The 11,980-nt window shown below is 48.6% G+C and overlaps 1 protein-coding gene across 1 annotated transcript; it reads right to left on the bottom strand.

The window, feature by feature from the left end:
* Positions 1-7,716: 7,716 nt before the first annotated feature.
* Positions 7,717-11,980, bottom strand: SDF2L1 (stromal cell derived factor 2 like 1). The gene is made up of 3 exons (XM_084539071.1): positions 11,762-11,980; positions 10,801-10,997; positions 7,717-8,859 (listed from the first exon to the last, which is right to left on the bottom strand). The coding sequence occupies exons 1-3, from the start codon at positions 11,928-11,930 to the stop codon at positions 8,581-8,583; spliced, it is 645 nt and encodes a 214-aa protein (XP_084395197.1). The 5' UTR covers positions 11,931-11,980; the 3' UTR covers positions 7,717-8,580.

Genomic DNA, 11,980 nt, shown 5'->3' on the forward strand with positions numbered 1-11,980 from the left:
GATTATAACAATAATGGGAAACCACTGTGCTCCTGAGATCCAGCACCTTGAATAAAGGGGTTGACTGGGCAAGGAGCTGATGGCAGATCAATAACGCTAAATTAGGGGGAAAGCCTACAAACTCCTCATGGTTCAAAGCAAGAGGAAATCCACCTCTCATTTCCACCTGATACTAGCTCTAGATGTAGGGGGGGAACCCGGGTACCACTATCCTCCACCCCCTCCTGGACTTCACAGGACCACGGCTTCACCTTCGCTGAGCTCAGCTGAACGCTGTGGCTGTTGTAGAAGCCACCGAGGAGAGCTGCACCGCACACGCCAAAATAAAGGGACAAAGTACATTGTGCTGCATCCCTGGGGTGTGCATGCTTTCTAAGAGCACGGGCTTGCTTAGAAATCCACGCTCCGGGCAGCCCACGAGAGGGCTCTCAGCCCCCAAGTCCTCTCTAAGCCCAGAAAGTGGGGTTTAAGTCTTTTTCCCTTTCTGGATAACATGATCCTATGGATCTATCCTTTAAAATAGTAATCAGAACAGCAAACACAGCGCCTGGCTTCGGTTGACCAATACACAACAGAGGCAAAGAAGGCAAACAGCAGGCTTTTCAGTTAGTTTACACAGGGGGCACTTAAATACTGTATTGGTTACATAATACCATTTGGGGGTTGGGGTTTTACACATTCTTCTACTAAATATATCTGTGAGATTTGTTTTAAAGTGATCAACATAAATCCAGCCACAGCTTTAAGGGGGAAAATTCCTGTGATTAGACTTAATACCAGTAGGTAGCTCACAGTGTATTTACTGAAAACCAACACACAATAGATTCCCCCCCCCAGCCTCGTGCTTTGCTGCGGTGGAGGGTGTTGCTCTCCTCTAGAAGGGCTGCCATAGACAGCCACTTCCCCGCAGGAAGCACAGGCTGCTGGTTTTAGGGCCATATCCTGCTACTGTTCCACATCCAGCCCTCAGGATTCATCCCAGCGCGGGCTGAAGGCAGGATATGGTCTGGCAATCTTGACAAACTAAGTGCTAAGCAAGAGGGCGAGGCATATAAAAAAAAAATAAATATCTGAGAGCCTTCTTGGCTGCGACTGATTATAAAAGCACAATTCACTGTTAACTCCTCCTGAGAATCCCATTCACATGGGATACCTGAAGGTATTTTCCCTTCCTGATGAGCCTTCTAGTAGGCTCATGTTCCCATCCAAAGGGAGTAGCAGGTGGCCAAACTGCCCCACTGGAGGCTTGACAATGGCATTAGCTGAAGCCTGGCTCAATCTGTACACAACTCCTCAGACTCCAGCTAAGCCCTTCCTGGGAACAGCAAGCGTCCCCGGGCAAGGCCCGGATCTAGCAGCCCTGTGTCCTTGCGAGGCACCCTCTGCTCAGAAGCGAACAGATGGGAAGAAGCGTCTCAAAGCGGCACAGCTTTAAAACCGTGCTCTTCTCTTCAGCGTGTTGTCACCAGCACCTCCTCGGGCAGAGCTCTCTGCCATAAGGAGCGAGCAGAACGGCGGGTGGGCGGCTAATTGAGAAGGGGAGTTCCTCGGGGGCAAACCCGAAGTCTTTGCGGGTGCACAGAACAAGGTACGCTGCCTGCGCTCAGCACCAAACTCCAGCTCAGTACAAATCCTGCTTACTGGCTCACCTGGGAGGTGGGTGCGCCTGGTCCTGTAAACCTCCTCAGCCACACAGTGACCGGGTGGTGGCAATAAGCTGCTGTGCACGGTATAAACTCAAACCTAACAGTCTGCAGGGGTGTAATAAGCCAGTTACCTTAAAAGTCACCCTGCTACTACTACACCAAATGGCAGACCTCTACCTCCCTCAAAAACTGATCTGCTGAGAAGCACCACCTTTGCCAGGAGCTGCTACTTCTTTACCAGCAATTTACCCAGTTACAACCAGTAGGGAGTGACACTGGGTACAAAGGCACACTGCGCTAGAAGACAAACTCTGCTTTGTCCCTCCTCTGTGAATCCCCATCACGTTTCAGGATAAGTTTGGGTTGACAACAGTCGGTTTTACACAGCCCACCAGCAATTCTGTTGCTTAATTTTCCCTTTACAGCAGTTACACCTTTAACATGATCTAAATAATTTAAAGAGGGAGGAAGAAAAAAAAAAAAGAAAAAAAAAAAAAGGAAAGAAACAAAAGGCAGACTCTGCCCTGAGAAAAGCAGAAAATGAAAGACTTCCAGACCTGAAGGAAATGGGGATCTCTCAACAGCCCTGGAGAAGCAGGGGAGGCCACCTCATCTGTAAGCTGTTAAGAGACACCAAGCACCAGTAAAGGATTCCTCACTGCCAGCCCCCTACACCCCGACACCAAGCAATTCATTTAGGGCGTTTATGGCAGCGTTTGGAGCAAGTCAGAGGGCAGTTTTGGCATTCCCCTGTTGAATCTCTGGTCAAATTCTCTGATCAAAATCAACTCCTTCCCCTCCTCACACACAGACATCCACCCCACCAACCTACAGAAAGGTGAACGCTTGAAAAAAAAAAAAAAACAACAACAAAAAACAACAACAACAACAACAACAACCCGAACCAATACAAACAAGAACTCCCCCCAAAACCACTACAGACACACCAGCAGCAGGAGAGCTTTTAAATCGGGACGCGAGGCAGGTAGGGGTGGAAACCGGGTTAATCCCGAACCAGGGCTCCCGCACCGCTTTCCATTATCCCGTACGAGGCAGCACCGGAGCCCCGTGCAGGTGGGGCGCAGCCAAACCCCGCAGCATCCCCGCCGGCTGCCGCCGAGCCCCGCAGACCGCGGGGGGAGCGCAGAAAAGGGGCTCCTGTGGCTCTCGAAAGGAGCCCGCTGCCAGCCGGCCCCGGCGCTGGGTTCCTGCGGGGTTGCCCTAAGGGAAGGCGGCCAAGGCCGGGGACGGGGCGGTGCGGGGGGAGCTCCGGCCAAAGCCCCTCCTTGAGCCTTTTTGGATAACCCGGGGGCACGCAATAAAACGGGTGTGGGGAAGAGAGACCGCTCGCCAGGCGGTGCTGAAGCTAGGCACTGCCACGCTTCCAGGCATCCCTGCCCCAAACATCCCCGAAACCCTCGCACATCCCTCCCTGCCCCTACGCTCCTGAACCCTAAACCCAGCGGGGTGTATCTGCTGGACCACCAGAGAGCAGAAAATGCGCCCTAGCGTCAAGGTGCCTTTCTGGCAAGAGCGGGCAACTTTCCTAGGGAGAAGGGCACTAGAAAGCAGCCCAGAAGGAGCGCAGTCGATACACATCATTATTTTTCCTCCCCAAACGCCCTTTATCGCAGCACCCCGCTCAGCACCAGCCCCCCCAGCGCCGCCGGGCAGCATCCCGGCCCGCAGCCGTCGGAAGCTCCGCGGCCGGGGCTCGGCGGCGGGGTCTCAGCCAGGGGGAGTAGGGAAGGGCTGGGGACACGGAGCTCCCCCCGCCCGGCCCCCTCCAGGTCCCTGCTGAGCCCCACCGGGCTCAGAAAGCCTCTCTCCCCGGGGGACGTTAGGAACACTTGTTCTCCACCCCTAAAAGCCGCACGGGGAAGCCTCACGCCTCGGGGAGGGTCGGGTTTTCCTCCTTTTTCCCCCTTGCCCAGAAGCCCTGCAGGGGCTGCTGCCCGGTGAAGGCAGCTCCCCAAGGGCCGACCCGAGGGGCTTTCCCCCCCCAGGGGCTCCCAGCCCGGTGCCGGGGCACTGCTGGGAGCTTTAAGCAAGGTCTCAGCTAACCGCAGGGAACAGCCTCCCGTCTCACAGGGAAACCCGCGGCCACGCAGGAGGCAGGTAGATTTTAACATTTTACCCCAGAGACTGAATTTGAAGCTCGACTGGGAGACCCCCTCCCCACCCTGCTTCTTTTGTACACGGTGCACCACAAACAGGCGTTTTGCTGCGCAGCTTTAGGTAAAATTCCCCCCGGCTCGCCAGGAATCACCTCCGCACCCGCACCCAGGGAGGGCAGAGTTAATGCACGCAGCAGGATGATTTCTGCAGGAGAGACAGCAGATGGTGCTCCCTCGGGAGCAATTTCGGGAGGAGCCTCGCTTTCTGCGCTTCCCAGTTTCTGCTCGAGCCGCGCAGGTTTGACGCTGCAGCAGCCGTGTACAAAAAGCTGCTGGCACAAACCAAGAATCCGTCCTCTTTGAGCAGGAGGGGAAGATACAAGCGGAGCAGGTCGGCTGTTACACGAGTGCCTCACCACTTGGCACCCCACGAGTCCTCCGCATCTAACCCAGTAACCGCGCCAGCCCAGTTTGGAACAAGCTGGGAACTGCTGGAAGCTCGCTACGGGGCGCTCCCCCGCAGTGCCAGCAGCCGGACAGGGCTGGAAACCCTCTCCCTGAAGCCCTCCAGCAGCAGCAGAACCCTTCAGGTGCGAGGTGAGCGCTGGGGGCGCCTGGCAGCGCCCCCCCGGGGGCTCCGGCCGGCTCTGTCGGGCGGGCACCGGCGGGCAGAGGAGGGAGCCGGGCTTTGCCCGCAGGCAGGAGCCGAGGGGGGGGACACGGGGACCTCCGGCCACCCCCCGAGGACGGCGGTGGCGGGGCTGGCTCCAAGCGCTGCCGCCTGGGCTCGCAGGAGGCTCCCGATGAAGAGCGGCTTCGCGCTGGGTGCGGGGGAATAGCGGCGGGTGGCTGATGCTGGGAGAAGGCTGCCAGGGAGAGGCACAGAGGGAAGAAAAAAGGAAAGCAAACCAAAACCCTACGTCCACTTGGCGAACGAGCCCCGGCTGCCCTCCAGACGCCGCCGGGCCCCACACAGAACCGGGCTGGCTCCGGGGGGGAGAGCATCGCTGCTGCCGGGAGCCGGGGCGGGCACGGGAGCGCTCCGGCTTCGGCTTTTGCTTTCGGAAGCTCGGAAAGACGCCGCGGGATTGCTGCATGCACCCAGGGAGCTCTTTTCTCCTCCCTTCAGCCCCCCTACACCGAAACCGGCACCTCCTTTTATTACGCAGCTAACTGCCCTGAACCTCTAACCTTAAGCAAGCGGACCTCAGCCTTGGCCGCGCTCCACGGGCAGCCAGAAACGCCCGGCGCATCCATCCCCTGCCAGCCTGCGCCCCCCGCACGCTTCCCTCCCACGCCAGCCAGGCACGGCTGAGGGCAGCGACCCCCGGGGGCGGCAGGGACCACCAGTGCCCCCCCCGGCCCCGGCCGTGCCGGGGGTGCGGGCTCCGAGCCCCCGCTGCCTTTGCCCGGAGCCGGAGAGCCCGGCACCGGCGGGGCAGCAGCGCTCGCTAGCGGCAGCTCGCGTCCCGCAGCCTCTTGCGGCTCTCGCAAGGCTTTAGGGCTTAAAAAGGGGTAAGAGAAAAGACCCAGGACCTGCCCGACCCCTTCTTTCCCCCCCCAGGCACAAGAGCCCTGCTCGCGCGCACGCCCCCCGAATTTGGTGTAGGTAATTTAAAGCGCTGTTTCCCACGCAGGACGGAGCAGTCACCTGGATTCTGGTGTCGAGAACAAACCCTGAAGCGTATAAAGGATCCTACGGGTCTCCATGGGGTGCCTGCAGACCCAGGAACGAGTGGAAGGTATTGGAGGAAAGTAACAACATCAAATACCGCTGATTAAGCATCACTGGAACAGGGGTTGGTCATTTTTTTTCCCCTTCTTTCAACTTTTTTTTTTTTTTTTAAATACTGGTTTAACTTAATAAGAACAGATATACCCACTTAGCATTCCCAAACATAACGAAATAAAAATGGTGGTTTATCTTTAGCTTTGTCATTCAGAATTAAGGATCAGCCTGCAGTAAGTCTCTTCTGGCAATTTAAAGCAGTGAAAGCAGTAACAGATCTCATTTATACTGACAAAGAAGGCAAAGTATGCGGCAAGTGTCCGTATGCTGAGCAGTTAAGACAAACCTTTAAAAAAAAAAAAATGCAGGAAATAAGAGAGTAAGAGTGTTTGCAGTCACAAGTTTCCCTATCCCCAAATGAACATGCCTCCACAACTGCGCCATCCCACACTGAATTAGGTATAGTCTATATACACACATTTACATGAAATAAATGCAGCATTTGTCAGAATTTTCAAAGTAGACAACTTGAAGCAGATTTCTTTCAGCAAATATTCCCACTGAGAACAATTATGAAGATCCCTCTAATGCTTTTCCCCCCAAAGCTTTTCTAGCTTGTTAAAGGCAGCATAACACTGGCACACCTTCTCACAGAGCTCCTGTAACAGCACAACGAGCAACAAATTGCAGAGCTCCTACCAGTTGTTTGAAAGCACTACATTCTGCTAGCATCAGCAACCAAAATGTGTTTTTTTTACTTAACCTTAGAGCGCACACAGAGCTTTGGAAGGAGGTACTATAGAACTTGCATTGCCACAGTAGAAAATAACAAAGGGAAAAAAGATAAAGAAGCAAAACAGTGTTTCAAGCTTTCATATCTATATCTGAGTATTTCACGTTTTAGTCAAAGTCTCAACATCTTTAGGCAGATAAATAACACGGAAAACAAGCAAAACCAAAATCCAATAAAAGAATCTTCAGTTTCTGAAGTCTCTAGTCCTCAGCTGTGGAGGATGAACTGAAAACTTGAATTCTAAGCAGTCAGAGTAAATAAAAACACTTGAAAGAGATTCTGAAGTCTCAGTAATGCAGTTCAAAGCATAAAATACAACATTAAACAGATACTAATGGAGGTCTTGTAAGTCTAGGAGTTATATAAAAAGGGAAGCACATTAGCAGTTGTACAAGCCATCATTTTTTACAGCTACGAACCTCTGCATTTCCTACATTAACTCATGACTTTTATAGTCTGCATTTAGCACGTTACCAACGACAACAGTTATCTCAGCATTCCAATAGGCTTTTCCAAACTAAGAGGTACTTCAACTCGAGTTGTTTAACAGCATAACTTCTGTAGTGAAAAGAAGCAAAACAAACAAAGCTACCTGGCATGCAGACTGATGTGAGCCACACAGACCTACCCTTTCTCAGCTAAACCAGTATTCCATAAGTGCACCAACGAACACATATTTAACTCTTACTGACAGAGAACTCATTGCCAAATTTATTTTTTCCTTATGTAAATGCAACACCTGCAATCCTTAAATAGCAACATTCAACTAAGATTCATAAGAAAACAAAATAATCTTACCTTATTTGAAGAATAATCAGGCATTGCAGAATGACAGCTACAGAGGAGTCTTGTTTTGTAGGATGTGAAGGGTCTTCCCTAGTATCAAAAACCCTTAACTAAAAACTGGAGCTAGCCTGTGAAGCACCACTGCATAAGGCACTAGATAAGAACCATACAAGTGTAGGTACAGCTAAAGTCTAAATGAAACCGTGTTGGTGCGTTGCACCTCATCAACACAACTCTCTAACACAGCACCACATGACTGACAATTTAAAAGCAGCAAATCACTTTCCTGCTTCTTTAACTGATTGACTAATTCAAGACATAATTAGCAAGCTGTTTACACATGGAAACAAAACCACCTGGGTTTTCTGACTTTTCACACTCATTTAGCGAGCTTTCCTGTTTAAAACCAATAGAAAATGTATGGTACTTTAAATTTTAATCAGTGGTTCCAGCAACACTGTATAGCACATACTCAAGAGTTATTTTTTTATAAAAATAAAACACAGGAACACAGAAATTGATGCCTTATTCATTGTAGATTCCTTGCCAGCACTCTATAGCATACCTCTCTGATAAAAATCTAGAACCAAACCATTTCTAAAATTAATTATTTTTCTGGATTCACACAAAAGAACTCCACGTGGGTATAAGTCCCACTATTTATTCATCTGGATTCTCATACTGGTCTTGCGGTGACATGCAAGTACAATATAAATCAAATTCCTTCACATCAGTTTATAAAATTATAGTATTAATTAAACGAGAGTAGCTTCGTGCACCAGTTCTTAGAGCAAGACAGTCTTACCATTTGATAATTAGCAGTATCACCATTGCCAGAAAACCCGAACTTCTTGGGAGAAAGGAAACAAAAACTTTTGTCTTCTTATGCCAATATATACAACATTTTCAACTCTTTCATACATATACAACAGAACTCAAGAAAGACACTGGAAGCAATTTTCAGACAGGCTGTGATATTTTTCTGGAAGGCTGAGTAGCTGACTTCAAACCGTTCAAAAGATACTACATTCCAAGCATTATATTCCCTTTCTAGACTTGCTCCAACTCCTCCGAAATAACATTCTCCCCATTAACAAGTAGAAGGAAGTTTCCAAATATTTAATGATAATTGGAAAAAGATTACAAAATACAAAGTTTTGCTGTATTTGGGACTACAGAAATGTATTACTTGTTTTTTTTTTTTTTTTCCATTTCCTTTGAATTTGAGAAAAAATAACAACCAAAACAAATGATAGTGAAAACTAACAGACGTATGAACTAGTTTCACCAAATAAGCTTGAAAATTTAGAAAGGATTTCTTAAATAAATCTCAGTGTCTGAACCCAGCAGATGTCATTCCCCACAGAAGTGCTGCATTCCTAGAGTGAACTAATGCCCTTCAGTAACACAGAAAGTCAGTCACTTAGGCAAGGCAGGACTTGTAAGAGACCAAGGGTTAGCATCTCCGAACACTGGAGTAAGCTGAAGCATTTTGGATCCTCTGTCAATTCAGAGCTCATCGTGTTTTGCAGGGTCCATACTGGGTTTGATGAAGACTCCTTCCATTGCTTTCCAATAGTTGTGGTGATTAGCGGTGGGCATGCCATGAACTTCCCGTTGGCCTCTAATCGGATGGCCATATTGCTCCCCCGTTATCGAAAGGAACACCTCAGTTCCTACGTGCTTGAAGCGCACCGCATCCTCCCGCTCCCAGTGTGTCCCACTGCATTGTACAATCCATATATCGAGGTCATCGCCTTCACCATCATCACCAAAGGCACTTACTTCCTGTTAGAGACACAAACTTCCTGAAGTGAAAATGTAAGCAAACACTCAACACGCACACAGAAATATCAGCCACGGAGCCAGCAGAGTTTAAAGGCAGGGATGGAGAGGAAAGACAAATATGTTCAATTGCTTTGTCAACAGCGGTCAAATCCTGAAGCAGTAACTTTCTCACACTACAATCTGAAGATAAGATGCCAACAAACTCCAATGCACAATCTGAGCAAAGAGCCACCAAACCCCAACATATATTAGAAATTAAAGAGGACTTGAGCACAGAGATCAGAACAATCCTTCTGACAAAAAAAAAAAAAATCAAAAGAAACACTAATGCTGATAGAAGTTTTCTCCACTAAAACAAGTTTGTAACTGTAAATATTTAGCATGACCACTTTCAGAGTTACCACTGCAACAGACTTTTTTCAGCATAATGTGTTTTTAATCACAACATTGCAACAATTTAGCCTAAGTAATTGTATTCCTTTTTTACTTAATGACACCAAGATTACAACTGGGTTAACAACTATTTTGGTTTGCACTCTTACTTCAGACAGACAGTTGAAGGGCTCTTAAAAAAAAATAATAAAAAAAAAGATAAAGCAAATGAATTCCTGCTAACACAGAAATTAAAGATCAGATTTCATTACGCACCCCAAAATATTCCAAGAGTTTGCAGAAACACGGTAGGTCTCAGCTCAAACCATTTAAGACTCGCTACAGATTTTAATTCTTAAAAAATTTGATGACTAGAAGTGAATAACAACTTGAAAGTAGAACAGAAATAGTTTGTACCTAACAAGTTAATGTTTTAGGGTCATGTTATTCAAGTTTATGTAGTCCAAACAGTGTTAAAGGCAAGCTATTAATTGAAAAACACACTTATTTGTTAAGAATATGAAATTAAAGTTTGTGCTCAAAACCACACCATGCTTCAGTAAGATAAGTCACAGTACTATCAATCTCAGGGAAGCCACGCAAAATCTCCTTTTGCTTAGAAATTATGCAAGCACATAGCTAATGCAAAGGGAAAAAAAAAAAAAAAGACAGTTGCTGAATATTTTTTACATTAATGACAGTGTTAAATTGTTAAATTAATTGTCTAAATTGACAAATGGTGGAAGTTTTAAAAAGTCCATCTGTTCTTTGAATAATTCTTCTGATATGTTATTTTTCCATCACTTCTTTTGTTTTGATAAATATGTAAAATAGATGTTCTAAACAAAACTAGACCTTATTTTTTCAGCCACCTTCACACAAATCTGTTTCAAACAGAGTCTGGTCTTTCAACTTAGAATCGAATGGCCTAACAACTTGGCCTAAAGGAAAACTAAAATGACTGCCAATAACCAATAAATTTGGATTTTTATTTTTATTTTTATATAGTGAGAAACAGTGTTCTAGAAAATTATAAAATGACAAATAAATGTGATTGTGAGATGATTTTTTTTTCTAGCAAAGTAGACAAATAAATAAGAATAGAGAACTAAAACAGGGACAGGGAGATGATTGAGACTAATGGATTGGAACTCCAAGAAACCTGGATGCAGAACAGCCTAGTGTCCTAACACCAGATTTGCTGTCTGGTTCTAGACCAGTCTTTATAATGCTCAGGAAGGTGCCCAATCTCCTGGACTGTAAAAGTCCTGAATACTTCAGAACAGCTTTCCCAGTATCAGTGGTGCAGAATAGAGAAACAAATACAGGTTTGTTAAAACTATTCTGGCAAACAAGTACTGGTAAATATTTCTCTTAGAATAATGTATTAAAGTTCTTGACAGAGACAAAGATGCAGAGAAGAATCCATCTGGACTCAGCATATCCAGCGATACACTTTCTGGCAGTACACATGCCTGATTCTCCATTTTTCTTGTTTTTGAAGAGAGTTAGTGTCAAAAATCAGCCATGCACTGTTTATGCAAAAGCTTAAGATCTAGAACAACTTACCTGGTTATTGGAGAGCGGTGATGGGAAGTGATGAGTGTGTAAATTTTTTCCTGTGTTCACATGGGTAAGTCGTATTGCTTGCCCACATTTCACTGGTGTTCCACGTTGGCAACTGCCATCACTCTTCCCCCGAATCCGCCAGTAACTGTTAGCATCATCTGAAGCTTCAACTCCTGTCACTGATTGCTGCCCGCTTCCTGTTGGAATAGAATTAATGGCAAGAGACTTAACCCACTTCTCCAGTTCAAAAAGTCCTGAAAGAATTAGAGAAATCTGCTTTAATGTTCTCATGCCCTTGTATTTAAGAAATGCTTAGTTCCCACAGTCTGTTCGCTTACTCTGGTGGGAATGCAGGTACCATACAATACTGCACATTGAGGCACTTCAACACGCTACATGTTAGCACATGCAAATTGCCAGAGCTCACAGTGAAGTTCTGACTCATGACAAAATTACTAAAAAGTTCTTCAACAAAGCACTCAGCAGCCTCAGTCTCACCAGAGCAGGTGCTCCCCAGAAGGTGCTGCTGAGGCCCCAGACCCAGACCAGGGCTCTCCTCGAGGACCAGGCAGCACATCAGCACCCCAGGGCCCATGGGGTTCACCTCCAACGCCTTCCCGCACCCAGGCCTCATTGTCCCCCTCTCCCTGCTGGGCTGCCAGGCCTCCAGCCCACCCCACAGCCCCACCTCCGGCCTGCTGCCCCCTCTGCCCCAGCGACACGCACCTCAGAGACCCCAGCTTCCCTCCCTGCTCCCCTTGCAACCCCCCTGTCCCCTCAGGACCCCCCCGGCCATCTCATTTCCCCTCAGCCCCCTCTCAGGATGCCCCCACCATTTCCCTGACCCCAAATCCCCCCTCCCTGCCACTTCCCTGTCCCCTCAGGACCCCCCCTCACCTCCCTTCCCCTCAGGGCCTCCCCCATCTCCCTTCCCCTCAGCACCCCCCCCCCCGCCGCTCACCGGAGCCGTACTTGACCTCGTGCGAGTGCAGCCTCACGCTGTGCCGGGTGTTGAGCAGCTTCAGCACCGAGCCGCAGGTAACAGCGCCCGGCGCCGGCTCCCTGCCGCGGCACGGCCCGCGCAGCAGCGCCAGCAGCAGCAGCGGGAGGAGGCGGCGGCCGCCCCGCATCGCGCCTCAGCCCGCCCGGCCCCGCTGCCCACAGCGCTTCCGCACCTCCC

Source organism: Aythya ferina (assembly GCF_964211825.1).
Source record: "Aythya ferina genome assembly, chromosome: 17".
Classification (NCBI taxonomy): domain Eukaryota; kingdom Metazoa; phylum Chordata; class Aves; order Anseriformes; family Anatidae; genus Aythya; species Aythya ferina.